Consider the following 23,404-nt stretch of genomic DNA (forward strand, 5'->3'; position numbering starts at 1 on the left):
ATTCCCAGGACCCGGACGGCTCCAGATGGTTGGTGCGGGTCTTCTTACCCCGGGAGCCGTCGCTGCAACTGCTCCCTGACACCCTGATTCTCAGTGAGGCTCTCAGCTTTTAAACACCCGCCACGAAGACTCCGTGCTTTCTTTACCAAATGACTACCTTTTCTGAACAAACATTTTCTGTATATTTTTAAATATACACATCCACCAAGTCTGTGTTTTGGGAGCCAACCCCCTTGACTGGGCCGAGTTTTGTGTTTTGTTTTTTTTAACACGTGGGGAGCCATCACACAGAAAATGTGGCAGCTCGACAGGGCCCATCGGCAGGGACCGCACGTCGCGACATGTGCGACTGCCCACGGCGGCACTGGACGCCGACAAAGGCATCGGTGCCGGAACGGTCCCAGACCCGGTCTTCCTTCTGGACACTCTCTCCTCAATCACCAGGTTCCCCCATTTAAGTTCTCCGTTGTAGCATTCAAAGGCACTGAGGAAAAGAAACTCCAAGTCCCCAGAGGCGTTATGGAGCCCGCACCCTCCGGCTCCGGCCGCACGCCCTGCCCTGGAGGCTCGCCCCGCTCGCACTGCTGGTGCTCACTCCGAGCTGGCTTCCGCCGCCAGACCCTTCCGATCGCCGGTCCTCTGGCCGGGGGTCCTCTCCCTAGGCTGTCACAGACTCTCCCCTCTACATAGCTCAGAAATCGTCTTCTTGGAGGAGAACCCTCCCCTGAGCGCCTGTCCCACCGGTCTCCACTCTGTCACCTTGATTATTTACCCACTGCCTGGCTCTCCCCAGCTGACAGGCAGCAGGAGCCATGCTGTCTCGCTTGCCACCACGTCCCCATCAACAGGGACACAGTCAGGGCTTAAAAATATCGGTTTATGCCCTGGCTGGCGTAGCTCAGTGGATTGAGCGCGGGCTGCGAACCAAAGCATTGCAGGTTCGATTCTCAGTCAGGGCACATGCCTGGGTTGCAGGCCATGGTCCCCAGAAACCGCACATTGATGTTTCTCTCTCTCTCTCTCCCCCCCTTCCCTCTCTAAAAATAAATAAAATCTTTTTAAAATTTTCTAAAAATATATATATATTGGTTTACTTCAATGAAACCATGGCCTCCGGTCAAAAATAAATAAATAAGCACACCTTTAAAAAGCAAACAGAAGAAGAGTAACTTCTCCTGAAACAGGCGGGCCGGGGCACAGAAGAGCCGCACCACAAGAGCCCTGGCCGCGTCCTCGGCGCCTGGCCGGAGCAGCGGGAGCCCTTGGGTGCGCCCCGACATCGCCGCGCCCGCCCTCTTCCGTCCGTCCGTACAGGGCAGGACAGTGTGCGGCGGCCATGTAACCCGGTGGGCCAGCAACGGGGTCAGCCCACGCAGAGCCCGAGACGAGCGACGTCTCATGCCACCAGGCGGCTGGTGAGACGAAGGTGGGGAGGCGGGGAGTGAGGAAACAGAGGGCCTTCAGAAAAACTCTGTTCGGACGAGCGCTACCTCCCTCTTTAGAAATGCAGTCTAGTTAAGCAAAGTGTCCGACTCCTTGGAATCTCAATTTTCTCCTTTATGTAACAGGGGGGTTATTGTTGAGGCAAAAAAACTACTATGTGTGAAGATCTACTGTATAAGGGCTAAGAAATGCCTGGTGAGATCATGTTTAATATTATTAGAAAATAACAGTAATAGTAATAAGTTATTTTGTTCTCGCGTAGCCAAAAATGTAAGGGAAAAAACCACCCTGGGTTGGGCTGGGACAGGGGACTGAAAGCACGGGCAGCAGAGGCCAGACCCCTGAATACACTCACTCGGGCCAACTTAGCAGGACCGTGTACTTGTAACTTGTCTCGCACTCTGCGGCTCCCTGGGACCTGCCCTCGTGGAAGGACTTCACTGAGAACGTGCGTGCGGGGAGAGGGAGGGGCCGGCAGCGGAGCAGCCCGGGGGAAGCGCCGGGCAGGCTGTCCACTCAGCGAGCGGCAGAGGCAGGCTACCGAAGTGGCCGGCAAGCCCACTGGGCGGGGAGGCCAGCGCCTCCTGACAGTGAATCTGCCGTGCCCCCGGAGCTGAAATTCCTGCCGCAGAAATTCCTGCCGCAGAACGGAACAGGAGACGGCGTGTCAAATGTCAGAGGAGGAACTACTGACACCAGACCCGAGGTAAGAAGGGGAAATGGGATGCTTCTGGTTATCTGACCCTTTCTCCACTGAGGTTTCTTCTTGCAGCTCCGGAAGGGAAGCTGTTCCAGGGCACGGGTCCTGACCGAACAGTGGCCACGGGGACCTTCAGAGATTCTGAGCAACGCCCACTGGAGCAAGCTGGTTAACGAAGGGCTAGGCCCCACGGACACAGGAGGGACGGACGGGGGCCCCGGCCGCTGGAGGCCTGTGGCGCTGCTTCCCTTCTTCTCTTGGATCACTGTCCTGCTTGCCTAACTCAGAACCTGACCTTTCCCCTTATTAAAACCAGTCTTGTGGCTGAACCTCACCAAAGAAAGGCGATGCACGGTTTGTTTTTAACAGCAATCTATCAAGTAAAACCACAGCATTTACTTATCTCAGCTTCTCATCGACTGTACCGGAGATGACCGGAGCCACACTGACTGCCCCTCCCCAATCCACTTCCCTTTATCACCTGTCATCAGATACATGGGCGAGAACTTGCCCATAAATCAGATGTGATATCTGATTGCTGTAATCAACCGAAACAATCAAAGTCTAGGGTAAGGACACAGGAGAAATCAGAACAGCTGATGATCTCAGTCAACTGATTACTGATTGATTGATTTTTAAGAAAAAATATCTGGCTAAAAGATAACATTTTATAGAGTTATGTTTATAATGGGGAAAACACCGTTTATTTTTTTTCCTGCTTCATTTTATGCTGAGAGAATTTCACGGGGCCAGTTGCCTCAATACCGTGAACTGAAGTATTTGGGATACTGCAAACCGAAACAGTTGTTCACACAGAAGGGAAAATAAAGGTGTATGGAAACAGAAGACCAAAAGGAAGCACGGGGCACCGCGAGGGTGGAGAACCCGCCGTGGCAGGGAAACGCCGGGTGGCACGGCTGCGGACGGCGCGGCCGCCCCCGCTTCCACGCTGACCACCTGTCCAGGGTCACAGCGCGGGCTCGCTCCCCTCCCCCAGCACTGCCTTCCTGCCTGGGGCCGTCAGTGTTCAGATGGAATTACCCCCTTGAGTTTCACACGGCCAGAAACTGAGAGGGGGGAGAAAAGGGGAACACTGATTTTTTAAACAAACGGCGAACACAGGAACCAAGTCCCCTCCGGACTCACCGAACGCCGGCGCGCCGGAGAGAGCCACGGGCTGCTGCTTCATGACCGGGGGCAGTGCGGCGGGCAGCTGGTACCCCTGCAGCTTCAGTTTGATGAGCTTCATGGCGATGGAGAACTCCACTTGATCCATCCTCCCGTCATTGTTCATATCGGCCAGGGCCCTGCAGACCAACGGCAGGGCTTAGAAGACTGCGGCCGCCCCCGCCCCCGCCCATACAAATAAAACAATCAAGCCCCTGAAACCTGGAGGGAACGGAACACAAGAAACAAAGCAACACGAAAAATTGACTTACCAAGTAGAAAGTAAGCTGGAAATTCTGACACAATTTTATATAAATATAAAATACTTTTTATTATGTGATACACGAGGTAATTTCCAGTCTGAATGCCAGGATATGTACTTTGGGGGTCATACAGGGTTTCTTTTTGGAGGGATGAAAATGTTCCACAGTTGGGTAGTGGTGATGGGTCCAGAACTCAGTGGACAGACTAAAAATCCAAGGAACTGTGCACTTTAAAAGGATGAACTTTATCGTGAATTATGTCATACAAGCATGGAGTCCTAGTTGGTGTGGCTCGGTCAGTTGGAGCGTCACCTCGTAACCAAAAGGTTTCAGATTCAACTCCCGGTCAGGACACCAGTCTAGGCTACGGGTAGATCCCTGATCAGGCACCAATGGGAGGCGACCAATCAATACTTCTCCCTCTCCCTTCCTCACTCTCTAAAAGCAATGAAAAAAATGTTCTTGGGTGAGGATTAAAAAGAAGTACTAGGGGACAAGTTCTCCCCTGGCCAGGTAGCTCAGTCAGGTGGAGCGTTATCCCACGCACCCCAAAAAGGTTTTGGGGTTCCGTCCTCGGTCGGGGTGCACACCTGGGTTTTAGGTTCCATCCCTGGTCCAGGCGCATGAGGAGGGCAACTGATTGATGTTTCCCTCTCACTCTCTCTTCCTTCCTCTCTAAAAATTACTAAAAACACATCCTCAGAGGAGGGTTAACAAGGAAAGTACTCAGCAACGGAACGTTTATTTCTAGAGATAACTGACTGGATGATGCGCCAGCTCCTCCGCGGGGTTCCACGCCCCTCACCGCGGGGACACGGCATGCTGTGCTGGAACTCCACTGCGCTTCTAATTCAATGAGCTTCCAAGCGTGTTTACTATTTGAAAATGGGACTGAAAAGCAAATGGTCACGTGTCACTTGCAATGCCCTCTTATGTGAAGTATATGTTCTTGCAAAGACAATGAGAGAAAGAAAAAGGTTTGGCCTCACAACTGCAAACTACACGACACAAACCGCTGTGCGTGTCCACGACCTGCTGCTCCGGTCAGCACGCCGGGACCAGCACTCTTTTACATGAGCCACATCCAGGGAGTGTCCCAAAGAGAACGTGTTAAGTTCCACGGAAAATAAGCTTATAGTAATTAATAAGCAGTAACAGTACTGCTAGAGTTAACTCAGAGAGAGAAAATAGGACACAATAAAAATGCCTGACAGATAACAAACATTAAAAATCTCTAAGGATGTTAAAAATTGTGAAGTCAACACTGTTCTTTTGGAAAATTTAAAAAAGGTCACGAAGCAGGAAAGGGAGCTCCTTTCCCACGCAGCTGGAGCCACCCTGGCCCCCCCCGCCCCCGCAGCAAGGACCCCCGGCGGCAGCCCACCCGGTGGTGGACTCAGAGTCTCACTCACTCCCAGGGGCCTGAGCACTGCCCGCCCCAGGCTTCTGGGCCATCTGCAGGCAGACGCGAACTGCCCGCGCTTTGCCAAGGTTTCCGATAGACTGCACGTCTTTTCTAGCCCGTTTATCAAAACTCCCTGTGTGTTATATATGAACTACTTCTCGGTCAACGGATGGAACATTTTTAAAAAATTGTTTTATTTGTTCATTTTGTGTATGGTATCTTTTCTGTAAAAAATTCTACATTTTTATATGTATTTATTATACAGCTTGTAGACTTTCAGTCCTTTATTTTCTGAAATTCTTTTATTCCATTTCCCTCCGCAAACCGACCGTAGCTGCACGCATATGTGCGGGGCGTTGTCCGGGACTCAGCCTCGTTCCCTCCAGAGGCTTGCCGCGGCTTCCCGGCAGTTTTATCAACGAACCCGCCCCCTTCTCGTTGGACTGAAGACTACTTTCCTTGTTCTCTGAACACTCACGCAGCGCGAGCCCTAGGTCCGGGGGCCACTCTGCCCGACCGGTTCCTCAGCGCGGCAGCGGCAGGGGCAGGGGCCCGGCCGCGCGGTGCGCTCTGCGGTGCGCTCTGCGGGCTGGCCTGGCTTTGCTTTTCAAATACCCCTGTTAGGCTGCTCACCAGCGTCCTTCCCTCTCAACTCTGAGGTCGTTATCAAGTCTACAAGCAACCCTACTAGGATCCAAGCTGAAACTGCATGGGATATTATCCATCAGTTTTGGAGAAATGACATGTTTATGATCACCTGCCCACCAAAAAAAAAAAAACACCAAAAACCCTCAATGTTCAGTTCTACTAACATTTTTCCTTCAGTAAGATTATATCACTTTCTTCATGTAATTACTTTTATGTTAAATGTATTCTTAGAAATTATATCATTTTTGTCACTACTTTAAATGGGACATTTCCCATTCTATATTTAGTGCTTGTTTCAAAGTATAGCAAACAATTCTGCTTTTAATAACCATGTATGCTATATTCAGCTAGCTTACCAACCTTCTATGAATCTTAATTTTTTAAAACAAAAACCTCTTGGGTTTGGTAAGCATAAAATCGCGTGCACAGCAAAAAGGAGAGCTCCCTTCCTCTAATGACATCTGTGCCACGCCTCCTCGTCATGGCCTCCGTGCCCGAGGAGTGTGCGGCGCGTGAGCACCCCGCCCCGCCGTGCGCTGAGCCGGCTGCAGCGTTCCACAGCTCAGAAGAATACGTGGTGGTGATTCTAAGCGCTTCCTGACATCCGTAAGCAGTTCTCTCTTCTCCTCACTAGAAATGGTTACTATGCGTTTCCCTCAAATGCTCAGTCGGCATCTGCTGATCTGACCATCGCAAGCTTCCTTTTCCCGCTCAGCTGCTAACAGGATAATTCTGAGCCAACTGCTTGATTCCGAACCAACGAGTTGATCCGAGCTTTCGTACGTTGTGAAATTCCACTTGCTGAGATTTGTTTCTGATTTTTTTGCATCTGTATTCATGATTGAGACATCTCTGGTGGCTTTATTTCTATACTCTCGTTCAGGTTTCATAAAGGAAGTTAAATAAGATGAAATGGTGAACTTTGTGCAATCCTTGCAAGAAGTCATTCGGCCAGGCCTGGGACAGGTGGCTCGGCTGGCCAGGGCATTGCCCTGACGCGCGAAGGCTGCAGATTTGATCCCTGGTCAGGACGCACACAAGAGTCACTCACCCAATGAATGCACAGGTGGAAAACAAATCAATACTTCTCCCCGTCTCTAAAATCAATGTAGAACAACTACTTTAAATTATTCAGCTGTTTCAAATGGTTTTCAGGAAAAAAAAATAAGTTTCCATGTATCACCATCAACACAGATACATAAAAACTAAAATACCCAGGCCAGCAGATGCCCACCCCCCACCCCCAGACCCCTGCCCCCCAAATGTGTCTTCCAGTGAGCACGAAACTGTCCAGTGGGATACCGGGGGCTGGCGGACAAGGGCGTTTCTGCCGACGGCCTAACTAGAACAACTCAGCTTCTGAAGGCCTCCCCATGGACCGGCCTCACTGGGGCGGGAGAGGACGCCTCGGGTCCTCGGGGTCCGCGTGCTCGACCCTAAGCCAAAACCTGCCGCAACTCCAAAGTATTTCTTGAGGGCTTGGTGTGGTCTTACCTAAAATATTTTTTTCTCAACTAATAAAACATAACTGCTGGGACTTCTTAGCAGTAAAGCCTTAGAGGTCTCTAAGGAAATGTGGCAGTCACTCCTACAGCTCAGCGCCCCTCTCCTCTGCCCTCTCCATGCTCGGGCATAGAGCCGGAAGGAACCCTGTTCTCGAGGCTTCTCTGCAAAAAACAAACAAACAAACAAACAAACAAACAAACCGAAACAAAACCACTTCAGCTCTGCCATCCGTTTTATCTACCATTTAGAATTATTTCTGCATTTATGTGTTTCTAATAACCTCCTCAAAGCTGAACTAAGTCTTGAGAATCCTAAAATTAGTCATGTAACTTTCAAAGTAAAAATGAACAAGCAAAAAACCTCACACATACTGAGAACCAAGCGGTTTTAAAAACTGCAAATGAACCAGTTGCTGTCTATGAGCAGCTGACCTTAAACACAACGTCCGGCCTGACAGTACAATCCGCACAAAACGACGGGCAGGGGTGAGCTGGGAAAGGGGCCACGGGCACGCTGGACACGAAAGGGCACTTCCCGTTCGGCCTGAACAAATAAGCCGCACGTCGCTCTCGCATACTGTCCGTGGGAGAAGTGCTCCCACTCTAAACGGAGGGAAACCGAGCAACAGCGGCAGAACTGCAGGCGCATCTGCTCTGTGACCCAGCAATTCACTCCTAGGAATTTACCCTTGACGGTGGGTCTCCGCCCACACAAAAATACACGTGCTTTAGCTCATCCATTGCCGCATTATCTGTCATTGCAAAATATCAGAAATAATCTAAATGCACACAGACAGGAGACTGCTGAATAAACCCCTATGTATCTCCCACAATGAGCACTACGTAACTGTAAAAAGAAAATGAGAACGATCCCTGTGGAATCACCTGAGTGATTTCTAGGAGCCGCTGTTAAGTGAAAAAAAGCGAAGAACAAGTAAACATTTACAGAATGTTACCTTCAAAGCATGAAGGAAGAGGAAATAATTTAAATATCAATATACACACGAAATATATTATGAAGCTGCTTCTCCCCCACAAAAATAAATGGAGGACAAGACGCAGGGCTGAAGGCCTAGGGGAGCGAGGGACACTTCTCTGAGTTCCTTGTCTGCACAGCTTTGGCATCTGGAACCTTGTTAATGCATCAGATGCCCAAAAAACAAAGTTAAGTCCTCAACGATGGAATCCCTACGCTGAATAAAAACAAAAACAGACCTAAGTATTTTAGACAGGTAACACGTTGACATAGGAGGAGGGGAAAATAAAACAAATCCGAGTAACTTCCAAACCGAGCACCACACACACCCTCAGTCTACCAACGAAAGCAGCAGAAGGAACCTGCACTCCGCTGAGTGGGCCTGGCGTTTGCCGCGGACACCAGGGGCGCAGGTCTGTGTGCGGCACAGGATGGAGCCCCCTCACGGCCCCTCTCGCACCCTGCCCCTCAGTCCCCGAACACTTGTCACGGGCGGCTCCCCTCTCACTGTTCGGGTGAATCCAGCCTAGGCTCCATTCCTTGGTTATTCATCCAACGAATATTTTAAAAGGGGGCATCTCTTCAAAAGATCTAGGCGCTGTCTAGGAATCGGGGTTACCACTGTGAAAAAGACAGACAGGGTTCCTGCCCTCACAGAGCTTGTAGTTTAGAACAAGAAGACACTGAACAAGGAGACGAATCAGCTTATTGCGCATGATGGTGAGCGAGGCTGAGAAATGGCACAGGGTGATGGGAAGCAGAAGCAGGGGGTGCGGGGCGGGGGGCGGGCAGGTGCAGGGAGCAGAGGGAGCCGCCGAGGAAGCCCGTCTCTGCGGAAGTGATACGTGAACTGAAACCGACGGGCGATGAGCCAGCTGTACGGGAGTCTAGAAGGATGGCATTACGGGAACGAGAAACACCGAGTGCAGTGACTGAGGAGGCCTGGCCCATGTGAAGAAGGGAAAGGAGGTCGGTGAAACTGGAGTGCAAAAAATGAGGAGGACAGCAGTGCAGAGTAAGAGGAAAGAGCAAGACCAGATTGCATTGGGTCTTGTGGCCTTGGCAATGACACTGGATTTTCTTCTCAATGGAGAGTTTTAAATGGATCTACTTTAAAAAAAAAAAAAAAAACTGTTGAGATGCCGTCTGGAGACTGGAGTCTAAAGAATGACGGACAGACTTCAGGCAGGACACTCAAACAGTGGGCCCAGGGGAGACGACAGACTGTGACAGTGGCAATGGAGGCAGAAAGAAGCGGCCAGATTGGGAGTAAGAATTTGAGAAGTAAGCCTGTAATCTCCACGTCGGTGGCCCCTGGGGCCTCTGATCCCCAAGCTCTCATCCGCCCCCTTTCTCTCTCCTGGACCTGCACGCCTCTTGTCCGTGGCCCTTGCCTTCCCGTCCCTCTGCACGCCAGGCCGAGGCTGGGGAGACCGTGAGCATTTGAGCTGCCAAAAGGATGCGGGACGTTCGCCAGCTTCCTTCCAGCTCCTCATTATTATTAGTGAGACAGTTTCTAGGAAGCTGTGTCTTCTTCAGCGTTGCACCCGCTGCCTCGAGCCCGTCCTCTGAGAACTCAGGTTCCCCTGTCCTCTGAACCGGAGATCAGGTTGGACAGATAGGTGGCCATAAAGCGTTATTAGATTACAGCTCAAACGTCACAAATTAATAACTGGAATACAGGTTCTGCGTGGATGGAAAAGTGTACAGGTTTCTAACACATACTCCCCAGGAGTTCACGTCACTCATACGTGTGCACTGAGGTCCAGAGAAAGAAAGGAAGGCCCAGAGAAACAGACTAGAAATGGTTCCGAATTCTTACCCAAAATTTTCTTCCTGCTCAGAAGAGAATTGGCTCGGACACGGGGACTGGCGAGAACTTCCCGTGCAAACCCATCTCCCTGTCTACCGAAAGAGGCACGGCCTTCCCTGGGGCCCCAGTGGGAAAAGCACACGAGAACACAGGACACCACAGAGACAAGAAGGCCAAAGCCTGGCATTCGGTCAGCTGCTACTCCCTATACATTTGAAAACCGAAACGTGCAGAGGTCAAGCACTGCGCAGGGTCACAGAGCGAGTGGGCAGCAAAGCTGGTGCGGGAGGACAGAGCCTGCCCTTCCCCCCGCGCCAGCCCGTCATCCCGGCAGGCCGGCCACGGGCTGTGCAACTTGCAGTTACCTTCGAAGACTTCATTTGAGAAAAGATGTGTATTAGTGTTTCCCCCACTCCACACCCCCAATAGCAATTCTTGATAAAAGTAAAAAAATTATCGATTAAAAAAATGCCACAATGAATTTGACAGAATGTCATAAAAAATTAAAGAACATTTTAACTGCCAATTCGTTATATATAGTTAATAAAATGTTTCACTATAAAAATGTTGTAAAAATGACTGATACACTAAGCTAAAAAGTTTGAAAAACAACTAAAAAAAGTAAAATATACCAGGTAATACTTTATTTTTCTCCACTACACTTACTATCATGTGACAATTCCTGCTATTAACAATCTCCTTCCAATAGTTTGCAATTTCTAGGGAAGCAGGGATTGTGTCTGCTTCGTTCATGGCTACAGCCCCAGCACCACCCCACGCACTGACCCACAGTGGACGTCTGATAAACGCCTTCCCGCTGCTGACTGAATGCACGGGAAGTGCGTGAGATTTTCCTCCCAGCACAGTATTCATCGCAGGCCTTCTTCTTGAATAAACCTTCTAGAACTGGGACTACGGCATAAAAAGCAGATTCAGTGGAGGAAATGAAGCTTGAGAAAGGAAGGTTCTAGCAAGTGATCTTGACCGATGATGTGAAACACAGTCACGGACTAGGACACAAAGCCAAACAGGCAGCACAAGTCTCTGGCATTTTGACTGACGGGCCCGTGCTCCTGTTTTCTTTCTCCCTTCTTCCCTCCCTCCCCCTCTCCTTCCCTTTCCTTCTCTCTCTGTCTCTCTTTGTCCCTCTCTCTCTCTCTGCCTTCTACTTTACTTTAAAAGTAATTCCAAAAACCCCGGTTAGTGGGTTTTCCGAGCTCAAGGGAGATCAGAGGCTAGAACTAGGAGGCTCCCTGGCTGACAGAGACAGTCTGGTGGCCAACGTGCTAACCACCGGGGAAAACAAAATAGAGCAGACACCAAAAAAAACACAGTGGTGTGGTGTCATTGAGTTTTAATTCAAAGAGATTCATACACAAATGCATCTAAATTTCCCAGGGAAGTTTTGCTACTTCAGAACATAGTAAATGATCTTCATGCCAGTGACACTTGCAATCAAGCCCAGCCTGTGCTCTCCTGAAAGGCAGCAAGGAACTATGTCAACTTCACTAACTTCCATGAAATCACACATAACAGAGGCCAGCGTTTACGGGGAGAAGCAATTAGTCGGACAGCTTAGTTATGCGGAACCCCCAGTCCCCAGTGCTGACAGCAGCTACCTTCTGGGGGGGGGAGGTTTGTTTTGAGGGTCTACTGTGTGCCAGGCCCCACTCTAAGTTCTTTATGTAAGTTTCTCTCCTAATCCTCCCAGCCCTAAAAAGAAAATGTCTTTCCATTTTCTAGATTAGAAAACTGCGATCAGAGAGGCTAAGTACATATTCCAAACCGTAAAGACAGGAGACAGTGCAGTTGGGACTCAAGGCCGGGCTGGTGCGCACGAACCATGTGCCTCTCCTGTGGCAGCAAGCTGCCCCCGCAGCACGCATGAGCAGGGACACGGGGCGCCGCGCTGAGGACCGGTCCCCGAGGACAAGGTGGCTTCCGGACAAGAGAATTCGGTGGGGCTCCCCAAGCCAGGAGCCTGCAGCCCAGAGCCACGCTGGCCACACTCTCTTTCCTGAGTTTTCAAAAGCCTCAGTGTTTATTTGTAATAGTAAATTAAGAAACTCAACAATAAATAAAATAAACTAGGTAACTGTCAAAAAAGAAATTCAACAATACTTAATATGCATTCACCCTATTCAGCACTGTAATGTAATAAATGTTGGTTGTTTCTCTTATTTCACCAGTTATTTCACTACTAACCCTCAAATACATCTATGTTTACCTTGTATTCAAAGGAAGATGCAGAACCACTACACGATAAAGCAGGAAATGTGGGGCATTCAGACGAGGATGGGTGATGTGGATGAAGCTAACACAAATGAGTGAGAAAATATCAAAATGTAGGTTTCTCAACTGGAAAATCAACTTTTTGACAGTGTCATCTGGCAAATATCACACTTTTTTTTTTTAAGTTCCACGTGAGAAACGCACTTTCCGAAGTCCTCCTTCGGTGGGAAGCGGCAGAGTGCTCCCGACCAGACACGCAGGGGCTCCTTCCACAGCTTAGGAAACCACGTTACCGAACCATCTTATTTTACCTTCAGCTGATGTGAGGTTCCAACTTACCATATCTGCGCTAGAACAGGCTGAGGTAACCCAGATTGGAAAAAAAAGTTTCTAGCTTGATCACCTGTAAATACAGCAGAAGAAGTTTCAGAACAAAACCATAGCTGAACAACCATAGAAATTTTCTGACAATAAAATTGCAAAGATAAAAAAGAGGCTGGCAGTCCTGTAAGTACAGGACTGAATACGTGATAACAGCCAAACGGTAAGTCTATGAGCAACAGTAAAAGGCACCCACCATTTCCAGGAATAAACCGTCTGCTTGAATCAACCTGCTGGTAACCGAGACACAGACAGAGACAGCCCCACAGGGGTCCTCCAGAAAGAGAGGACCATCCCTCCACTTGGTAAAAAAGGCCTTTGCCATTCCCGATATCTACACTTGCAATGTTTTGTACTTCTAATATATTTATGAAGAATAAATAAAAGCTATTTTTAAAAACCACATGATTAAAATTTAGTAAGTTAAAGGAGGACTAATGAGATAAAAACACACACAAAAACAAGTCCCCTGGAAATCAAAGATCTCATTTTTCCAAAACACAAATCCTGAAGTGTAACCAAACAGGAAAGATAATAGCAAAGGCAAAGTTCAAAAGGAACTGTGGGGACATGGGAATAAGAGAACTTCTTGTTTGTGAATGTTCAGAATCCGTTAATTTATGGTGTCCCAAAGCAGTTCAAGGTCAGAATTGGGCAAGTGCCTGGGCCTGAGGACCACAGCCCAGTGCCGCTTCCCTTCAAGAAGGGGGCCCTCTGGCCTTCCCCCACGGCCGCCAGCCATGCGCAGGGAACAGGAGGCTGGACATCCACGCGGGCTGCAAGCGAGGCCTGAATTCACTGCAGGAAAAGCACTTTTAAAAACACAGGCTCAAGGGTAAGGCAAAAGGGCCAATACCCCCTCCGTCACGTGTAAGCCCACCTCCGCTCGCCTAACGCATTCTCCGGAGACACGGGCACTGGTGAGAAGTGAACACGCGCAAACACCGACTGCAGTTACCGGTAATGAATCCCGATATCGGCTTTAAACTGTGGAACTGCTGGTCGTGCTTCGCTCTCTCCTCCACGGTTATGGCCCAGATATCCAGGCTGCCTGCAATCCAAAGGAAAGACAGGCGGGTTACTGGGTAAGGAAAAGGAGACAAGGCAGGCCCAAAAAGTATCCCCACAGTACTTCCACAGTCTGTCAACACGCTGTAAATGGTTTCATGAACCAACACCGGTTTGTCCTGGGAAGGCATGCACACACAGTTAGACAATTAGGAGTAAAGCAGCCCCCCTACCCAAAAAGAAAGTGGCACAAATTCTTTTTTATAAAAATTGTCCTTTAAACCTATAGTTTGCAGGACCATATGAAGATATAGTAAGTCATTCATCATTTATTTACATAAGCTTAAGCAACAGACTAATTTAACGCTGCATCTGCAGACGTCTCAAACGCCACGGGCGGAAGCTATGGAAGAAGTTGAGCTTCACAGCCAGTATCGTCCATGATTCCGTGAAAATTTTTGGGGGGTGGTAAAAACACTCCAACACCGGACTGCAGTAATGGTTGCACAACTCTGTAAACTTACTAAAAACCTCTGAGCTGGACAGTTAAAACTAGTGAATTTTACGGTACATAAATTATACCTCGCTGAGTCTGTGTTTTAAAAACGCAGCAAACCAAGTAAAATGGGAGTTGGGTTCCCCACCAGAGACTGACCGGACGCCCCCTTGCTGCCCAGAGCTCCCCCACCGCAGCGCCAGTCTCCTCTGACGAAACCACCCAAAGAGTCTTAGAGGGCACGGGCTGTTCAAAAGGTCATGCATGTTCCTGAACAGCAGGACAGGCAGTACACGTGCGTCTCACACAGGACGTGACTGTGACCGGCACAAGAGCAAAAGCGCCCGAGCATGGCGCCCAACCCCTCTCTAGGGGCCGCTGTGCCAGAGACGGGCGGCGCCCGCTCCTTCAGTCGCTGGAAACACATGCACGGAACACAGGCATGTGCCGAGCTCTGTGTCAGACGCCTGGGGTGAAATGCCGACACGTGTGTCTCATCCCCTCGCTCACGGGCCTCGCGAACTCGAGAAGACACCTCGATTGCTCTGTCCCTCTATCTGAATTCCTCCCTGAACCAGAAACCAAAATAGGGAAAAGCCTGCCCAGTAAGTAAGAAGGAAGACAAAGTCCAAACACGAGGTGAAATCCCACTAATGGTTTGGAAACCCCCCCCAGACTGCTGCACTAGACCCCCAGGGCGACCCGCGCAGCCGAGACCCCGGCGGGGGCGCTGTGGGCCTGCGTACTCCCGGCACGGCGAGCGCGCTGGACCGCAGGGCGCAGCGGCGTTAGTGAGTCACACTCGCTTTTTGGGGAAAAAAAAAAAATGCTTAGCTGGTAGGCAACTACAAGTACTTAACACTTTCCTAATAACACCAGGAAAAATTACCTTAAAGACACATTTTATGCAGATGATAGGTTTAAGAAAATAAACTAAAGTAAAACAAATAAAAATGTCATGCTCCAAATCCAGGCTTCAGAGAAAGAATAGAAGACATGACCCAATCGCTTCAACAAACAAACTGCAAAGAAAAGCCAGGAACAGAGGGAGAGCTCACTAGGGAAGGGACTCGGGGGACACAGAAGCCACCTGCACCGTGTGTACCTCGTTCGGGTCCCGATGTGAACAAACCGTGACAAAAACAAAACAAAACAAAAAAAGGCTGAAGCAGGGAAATTATTACACTGACTTCACAGGTTGATATTAAGGAATCACTATAAATTTTGTAGGTATCATAAAAGCATTGTAATTACATCTTTAAAACTGTTCGTATCTTTTACAAACATGCACTGAAACACCTGTGAATGGAAGGACGGGACGCCTCGGCTGCTTCAAAGAATCCGGGCGCAACACCGCCGGCCACCGCTGATCGGCTGTCCCTGAAACTCTTCGATGGGCACACGAGTGGGCTGGGTAATTGCATTCTTCCCTCTGCTCGTGTGCAGAGTTGAAATTCGCCACACTACTAAGTTGTTAATATATGGTTCTAAAGTACATTTTAAAAAAAAGAAAATCTTTGAAAACTTACCACCAAAAGGTGCTGGAAACTGAGCCATGGTTCTGTTACTTTCACCTTGCTAATTGACGCCTGCAATTGAAACGCAACATTTAGGTTTATGAAAACGTCACTCCTGTGTACTTACAAACACACTAACACGCCCAGTCTTTAGTGATCAGAAGACTGATACCAGCACTAGGGTACAGCACTACACATGTAAGTTACAACTGAGGGGCTCATGCATTCATTCATTCATTCATTCATGCTCTGCGCAGTTTCTTAGTGCCAATGGGCACTGGGAATGTTGATGAAAGACACTGTGGCGACAAGTTTTCGGTCCGGTGAGTGATACCATTAGCGCAGAACTGCCTGTTACATCGCCAATATTGCATTTGTTACTTTTAAATGCAGTCATGCCTCAGTGCTCGTCAGCTGCCGAGCTTGTCACACCCTGTACTCGTCACATTTCGACAAGAAAAAAACGTTTTGGCACTCGACCCTTGCTCGGGATTCGTCACATTGCTAGAACTTGTACGAGTCACAACACTGCCCCGCAAGGGAACATGCTTCATCATGCGGTGCCCGTCCGTTCGGGCACACATCATGAGCCCCAGGATGAATTGATGACAGCTGACGAGGTACCACTGCGTTTCTTTTTCTTCGTCATCTGCACGTACCCGTCGATCTGTCTGGTGGCTAATGAGCACCAACAGTATGCTGCACAAGGCGCCGGGCGACTGGCCTTACCTGTCTTTACTGTCATCACAGCCCTGTAAGATAGGTTCTAGGTTCTGTGACTGCCATGCCCAGAGCACAGATGGGGAGAATGAGAATCAGAGAGGTGAACTGATTAGAGCAACACCACACTTTGGTGGCCAAGCTGGATTTGAGCAAGGACAGCAAACTCCAAGCCCGCATTCCACCCATGAAAAACCCTGTCTGCGTTGCAGCCCTGGAAACAATCCATATGACAGTGTCTGCCCAGAACATCCGACCCAAACCCAGGCCCTGGCCGGGCGGTTCTGTGGACTGGAGTTTCGCCCCTGGCACCAAGAGGCTGTGGGTTCAATCCCCACTCAGGGCACTAACAGGAGGCAACTGGTCGATGATTCTCTCTCACATTGGTATTTCTCTCTCTCTTTCTCTCCCTTCCTCTCTAAAATTAAGAAACATATCCTCAGGTGAGGATGAAACACACACACACACACACACACACACACACACACACCCACCCCAGGGCCATCAAACCCCCATCAGGTGTTCTTTGTTCAGGCACAGCCAGTGTGGAACCACGCCAGTCCTCTTCCTCAGCTGAAAAATCCACACTTACTACATATTTTTCCTTATCCTTAACACAGTAAATGAGCAATAGCTAAAAACAAACACCACGCCCTGGCTGGTGAGGCTCGGTGCACTGAGTCCTGGTCTGAGAACCAAAAAGTCACCAGTTTGATTCCTGGTTGCGGGCCAGGTCCCCATCTGGGGGTGCAAGAGGCAACCAACCAATGTTTCTCCCCCTCTCTTTCTGCCTCCTTTCCCCTCTAAAAGTAAATAAATAAAATATTTTTAAAAAATAAATACCAAATAATCAGAGATTTAAAACTTAGGGGCGGGGAGAAGTAGTGGGGGGAAATGGAGACAACTGTACTTGAACAACAATAAAAAAAAATTTTTTTAAAGAAAAGGTTAATACAAAAAAATAAAGTAAAATTTAGCTGAACTTAGATTTTAAAAACGGCATTTCCTTGCCCTGACACTCCTTAATTTCATCTACCTATCTATGCATGGGATTATTGTCCAACTATGCTCTTTTTAAATTTCCAAAAGCTTCCCTGTCCTCCACTGTCCACTCCTAACACTGCCACCCCCCCCCCCCGCCCCCTGCCCAGACACAATGGCTTTGCCTCTTCTGATTCTTTTTTCCTTTCTGCCCTTCAGGGTCCTGCCGTTTCCGGCAGCACTCGATCCCTTTACTGGCGTGCTGGCCGGCTGACATCCCTCTCTCTCTCAGTCCCGAGGCTTTCTGCACCTGCCCGGCGGGCCCCGGCGGCCCTGCACGCTGCACAGAGGCGGCGGCACTGCGCAAGCGCCTGGCAGCCGCGCGCAGGCGGCAGGTGTGCCGGCGGGCCGGCCTCTGCGCACAGCGACCCGGGACGCCCTGTCCGTCACCTCCCACTGGACACCCCCACACAGCGTGTGCAGAGGGCCCGTCCGCGAAGCCGCTCAGTGTTGCCAGAGGGAAGAAGTGGGGGGGGCGGGGGCCGCCACGCGCGGCTGCTGGCCTCTGCGGTGGGGTGAGCGTGACAGACATTACAAAGAAGTATAGGGGACCCTAAAGATTGTAAATGAGAAAATCCCCCACAAAATATTACACGTGGAATCTCACTGAGAGACGGGAAGGGTAACGAGACACGAGTAGTAGGGTTTACCCCAGTCAGAAGTGCAAGTTTAGCGTAACATTTGAAAATCTCTTAATCTAATTTACCTTACTAACAGAAACCAGCAGAAAACCCTGGTGGTCACTTCAACAAACGTGGGGAAGAGCTCTCAACAACAACTCTGCAGCAGCAGCAACGAAAACTCTCCGAGAACTGGGATGAGTAAGACACTTCCTCAAACACGACACTTTCAAATGCTGAGATAATGGGGAAAAAAGCTTGTTTTTCACTTTCAAGTCTCTGCATTAGTATATGTAATATAGTCCTGTGCTCCCACTTATGATCAGGCCCCCCGTTATGCCTGGAGCCCACCTGGAGACGAGCCTTGTGCCGCTCCGGGAGACCCTCCCTCCGAAGTCCTGCTCTCCCGCTCAGGACGGCTCTTCGTCCCCGGGGACCACTCGGCGCTATGCTGATCCGGCACATTGCGCAACAGGCTTGGGTCAGTGGTTTTTATCTCCTCGTGCAAGCACTGTAATTGTCTTGAAAGAGCTGATTTTTAAGTCCTTATCTCACTCAAATGACGTCTCTTTTTTTATTGGTACAATAAGATTTTTTAATATGCAGAGAGGATGAACAAGTTTTGTTTTGCACAATATGAGAGCAACAAATCTTACTGTAAACACAAGAGCAATATTAGATACATTCCTTTACTGATTTTTTAAAATGTGTCAATTAAAAAAAAAAAAAGTCCTGGATGGCATGGCTCAGTGGATTGAGCAAGGGCTGTGAACCAGGGAGTTGCCGGTTCGATTCCCAGTCAGGGCACATGCCTGGGTTGTGGGCCAGGTCCCCAGTAAGGGGCACATGAGAGGCAACCACACACTGATGTTTCTTTCCCTCTCTTTCTCCCTCCCTTCCCATCTCTAAAAATAAATAAAATCTTTAAATAAAATAAAACATGTCAATGACTTCAGTTAACTCTTACAACCTGGGGAACGTTTTCCTCCAAGCACCACCTGAGAGCGTCTGTCAGAAATCAATGGCCGCACGTGGGTGTCAGAATCACTGAGTGGAAGACTTTGTTCCGTTCCTGTCACTCCAGCGTGAGCCGCAGGGACGCCCGGGGATGAGCAGGACAGGAAGCAGCAACTGCATACGCACGGGGTAGAGGAAGTCCGTCCGGTCCCACCGCAAACTGTTGCCTCGGCCTGGCCTCCACCTCCCCTTCTGGGGGAAAAACTTTTTCGCCTGTATTGTGTATGTTGCTTCTCCCCCAGCAGACACTCCTTTGCATCATCTACATCAATTCACAGACTGGACTCACTACAGCAGGGCAGAAAGAGTCACCCTTTTAAGTGCCGGGTTCTTCCACAACTTTAACTTCAGCTGCTTAAGAATTACCAAGCCACCACCAGAACTCAACAGCCAAAACCAAGCAACACAACTGAAAATGAGCAGAGGGCCTGAATGCATATTTTTCAAAATAAGACACACAAATGGCCAACGGGTCCATGGAAAGATGCCGAACGTCACTGAAACAAAGCCACAGTGAGCTGCCACCTCACAGCCGTCCGGATGGCCACTCTCAAACAGACACGGGGCAGCGGCTCCCTGGCCACCGGCGGAGGACACGGCAAGAAGGCGGCCATGTCCAAGCCAGGAGGAGGGGCCCCACCAGGCCCCGTCCGTGCTGGCACCCTGGCCTCGGGCCTCCAGCCTCCAGAACTGTGGGAAAGAAATCAATGCTGCATGTTCAAGTTTTAAAAAAAGGCAAGAGATAACAAATGCGAGGATGCGGAGAGAAGACACCCTTGTGCACCCCCGGAGGGGTGTACATTGGAACACTCGCAATGGAAACAGCATGGAAGCTCCTCAAAAGCTGCAAACAGGCAGCATGTGTCCAAGGGCTGGGGCCGCTTGTAGCCGCGGGATCTCCGTCGGCACGAGGCCGCCCGCCCGCCCGGAGAGACCCCGACAGCTCGGGGTGGCGCAGCGCCTGCGGCGGCCGCTCGCCTTCCCTGCGCTCGAACGAACAAGGAGCCCTGGCCGGAGTGGCTCGGCAGGAGTGCCATCCTGTACATCAAAGAGCTGAGGGTTCAATCCCCAGTCGGGTCACATCGGGGAGGCCACCAACCAGTGTTCCTCACGTCGGTATGTCCCTCTCAAATCCATAAACATGAAAAAAAAAGGAAACAGAACTACCATGTGATCCAGCAGTCTCACTGCCGAGCATGTGTCCAAAGGAAACGAAATCACTGTTCGAAAAGGTGAGTGAACTCCCGTGTTCACTACAGCAGTATTCACAACAGCCAAGGCGTGGACACAACCAAGGGTGTGTTGACGGATGAACATATAAGGAAAACGTGGTATCCATATGCAACGCGACCATGAAAAAAAAGAAGGAAATCCTGCCTTTTGTGACGTGGACGAATCTGGAGGACACTTTGCTAAGTGAAATACGCCAGACACAGAAAGACAAATACTGCGGAGTCTCACTTACATGTGGAATCTGAAAGAAGCTGAGCTTGTAGAACCAGAAAGTAACACAGCCCTAGCCAGGAGCCGGAGGGTGGAGGGGGTGAGGAGGGGCTGGTCCAAAGGGACACACGTTCCGTTACGGAGGAGTCAGTTCTGGTGACCTAGTGGACAGCACGGTGACCACAGTTAGTACTACTATGCTGTACACTTGAAATTTTCTAAGAGAAGAGACCTTAAGTGATCTCACCAGACACACACACACACACACACACACCATAACTGTGTGAGGTGTGCATGTGTGAAGCAGCTTGATCACGGTGATCATTTCATAATACACACATGTACTGAGTCATCACGCTTACACGTCAATAATGCGGGGAGACAAAAGGAGTTTACAATTAAATAGGGGATAGAAGTACCCATCAAGAATCTCTGCCTGTGTGTGTCTATGTGTGTACACTGAGAGCTATAGCAGCAAATAATGTAAATATGTAAGCAACCAAATCACAAAAACTTTATTAAATGCCAATACATTTGAGCTATATTAGCCAATTCAACCCTATTAACAAACCTCTGAGCTAAATAATGTTACTCGTGCATCTCACAGACGCGGAAGCTAAGGCACCAGCTGGCACAGTCACTGAATGGCAGAAGAGGATGTCGGTCTTTCGGGGCTGAGAGCCTCACGGAACGCTCCCGAAACAGTCAGCCCGGTAAACCACCCAGGGTGGAGCTGGGGGCGGGGGGGCGGCAGGGGGCAGGCAGTGAGAGGACACTGTTCCCAGCAATAAAAGCCCTGGAAAACAAAGGAGAAAGGGAGACACCAAGTTTGTTTGTTTAAAGTGCCACAGCAGGCCACAGAGGAAGCTGAGTGGGGGAAATAAGCTTGAGCATTTTGCCATATAAGTCCCAAGAGCTTTCACTTCTCATACAAAAAAGGCAAAGCTTCCTTAAGTATAAGTAAGCATTTATCAAACGAAGTTGGAAGTTTTGCAAGGCACATGCACATCTAACAGGAAGCCCAGAGCAATAAAAAGAATGAAACAAAATAAAGTGAGTGAAGGCAGAAGTTCCATCCCAGTGACAGGATTTCAACAGGGTGAGGTAGGCCCCCTACGAAAGACAGACAGAGACACAGGAGCCTACCTAGAGCGGGGCAGAAAAGGGCACTCCGTCCGTCCGGGGTGGGGGCGGCAGGGAGGCAGGACCACCGCCCCGGGAGGGCGGAGAGAGCAGCAGCAAGGAGCTGAGGCAGTGCTCCAGAGAGGGGGCCGGCGGGGGCCTGTCTTGGAGTTCTTACCCGCAGAGAAGGCAGCCACCCACCAGCTTGGTATTTAAATTTCCTTTTAGTCCTTTCCCTATAAATACACAATTGTGTCCCTCTTTTGCACACTTTATGTTATAATACATACTTTTCCCAAATGCTTAAACCCTTTCATAAACATTAATTTTTATAGTAGGGCAAATAATTCTATATTTATATATTAAAAAAAAAAACAGAAAAACACACAGACTAAATATTGAGCAATCAAAAGACAGGTAAATAGTAATACTTTTTTAATGTCTGGATAAATGTTAGGATCTTTAAGCCAAAGCTAGAACATGTCTCAGAAGTCTTTAATCTTCCTTCACTTCAGGTTCAGAAAGAAGAGCTAAGTGTAGAAAGCTAAAGCAATGTTGACCCTTCATTTCAGCACTTGCATTAAAATCCCAAATGTTGATATATTTAAAGACCTCTAAAAATGTATATTTATAAAATAGGAACACTATCCTAAAAATAGTATTTATTAAAATGTCATTTTGCATGATAAAAATTATGCCGAAACAGATCTCCTGATTTCTCATGTTTTGCTGTCATAAAGGAAGATCATTCAAAAGAAAAAGAAATGATATCCAAAAAAAACAAAATAAAACCAATCCATGTATAATCAGTTTCTAGCATATAACAAATACTGAATTTAGCAATTAAGGGAATAACTTATGAAGATGGAAATTTCTAAACTCTAAAGTACTGGCATAACTTAAAACTTTTAACTTTATATTAAGTAATTACACTTTTTGGAACATCTTTAAAAACAGGTATATCATACTATTCTTTCAAATTTCCTACAGTTTTGAAGTTTTTCTAATTTTTTTAATCAAGGGGGAAAGGCATATATAAAACAAGTACGCAAGATGAGATAAGGGAATTCAAAAATATAACCGCTTAAAGAAAAACGAATCTTCACAGCTAGGCAATTCAAAAAATCAGCAGGTTTCTAACATACCGAAACAGGGCTGGTTTAGGACTGATCGCCTGAGAAACAGGAGACTGTGAACATCATTTAGTCACCGACTGTCCATCCCGCACACACCCGTGCAGCCCTCTCCTCTGGAACAAGAGAGACCAGCGAGGGCTGGAGGAGGCACCGAGGCCCCCGCGGGCCTGCACGCGCCCCGCGGGCCTGCCCTGCCGGCCGCAGAACGCTTGGTCTCAACACTGAGAATGTGCTCTTGGCACAGAAGATATTTTGTCTGTATACCCAGATCACACTCTCCTTCCCCAATATTCGGGCTAATTTATTCATTTGAAATAGATTTTTATGGTGCTAAGGTAGTAAACTTTAAATTCGTTTCTTATAAAGAAATATTTTTTTATTTTATGTTAAAGTGGCTCACTAGGTTTAATTCTAGGTTAATAGGAAGGTACAGACTAGAAAATTTAAATTTCTAGAAATTTGACATCAATAAAACATCAAAGAGACAGAAAGGAACAGAAATGTGAAAACACGAGAGAAAAGTAAAAACACGAGTATGCGTATATTTTAAGCATCCTAAAAGATGTAAAAATATCTCAGGAACACTAAAATAAAGCACTCTAGTCGAATCATGATACAATCTGATGTTTCAGAGCTGTGAGAGCCCGCATGTAGGTACTATCCCACCTATATTTACCCCGATCTAGAATAAAAATTAAAAGAAATCATCAAAAAACCAACTACTGAACCCATATATTTTCCTTTTGGAGGC

General features: G+C 48.6%; 1 protein-coding gene and 1 non-coding gene across 6 annotated transcripts in view; both read right to left on the reverse strand.

Annotated features, from left to right (window-relative positions):
* ITSN1 (intersectin 1) overlaps positions 1-23,404 on the reverse strand; it is a 174,836-nt gene that overhangs the window by 112,444 nt on the left and 38,988 nt on the right. For 4 of the 5 annotated variants that reach the window (XM_045852348.1, XM_045852350.1, XM_045852351.1 and 1 more), the window contains exons 2-5: positions 15,567-15,626; positions 13,492-13,584; positions 12,492-12,555; positions 3,290-3,450 (exon numbers count right to left, since the gene is read on the reverse strand). In XM_045852348.1, the coding sequence (XP_045708304.1) occupies positions 3,290-3,450; positions 12,492-12,555; positions 13,492-13,584; positions 15,567-15,594 (346 nt within the window). In that variant the 5' untranslated portion in view covers positions 15,595-15,626. Of the gene's footprint in view, positions 1-3,289; positions 3,451-12,491; positions 12,556-13,491; positions 13,585-15,566; positions 15,627-18,286; positions 18,363-23,404 lie in introns of those variants that run through there. The other variant, XM_045852349.1, reaches the window with a different exon arrangement.
* Positions 270-402, reverse strand: LOC123828133. The gene has a single exon (XR_006787426.1). It is a non-coding gene; the product is annotated as a small Cajal body-specific RNA 14 (non-coding RNA).

Source organism: Phyllostomus hastatus, unplaced genomic scaffold (genome assembly GCF_019186645.2).
Source record: "Phyllostomus hastatus isolate PE091 unplaced genomic scaffold, TTU_PhHast_1.1 phas_contig_948, whole genome shotgun sequence".
Taxonomy (NCBI): Eukaryota; Metazoa; Chordata; class Mammalia; order Chiroptera; family Phyllostomidae; genus Phyllostomus; species Phyllostomus hastatus.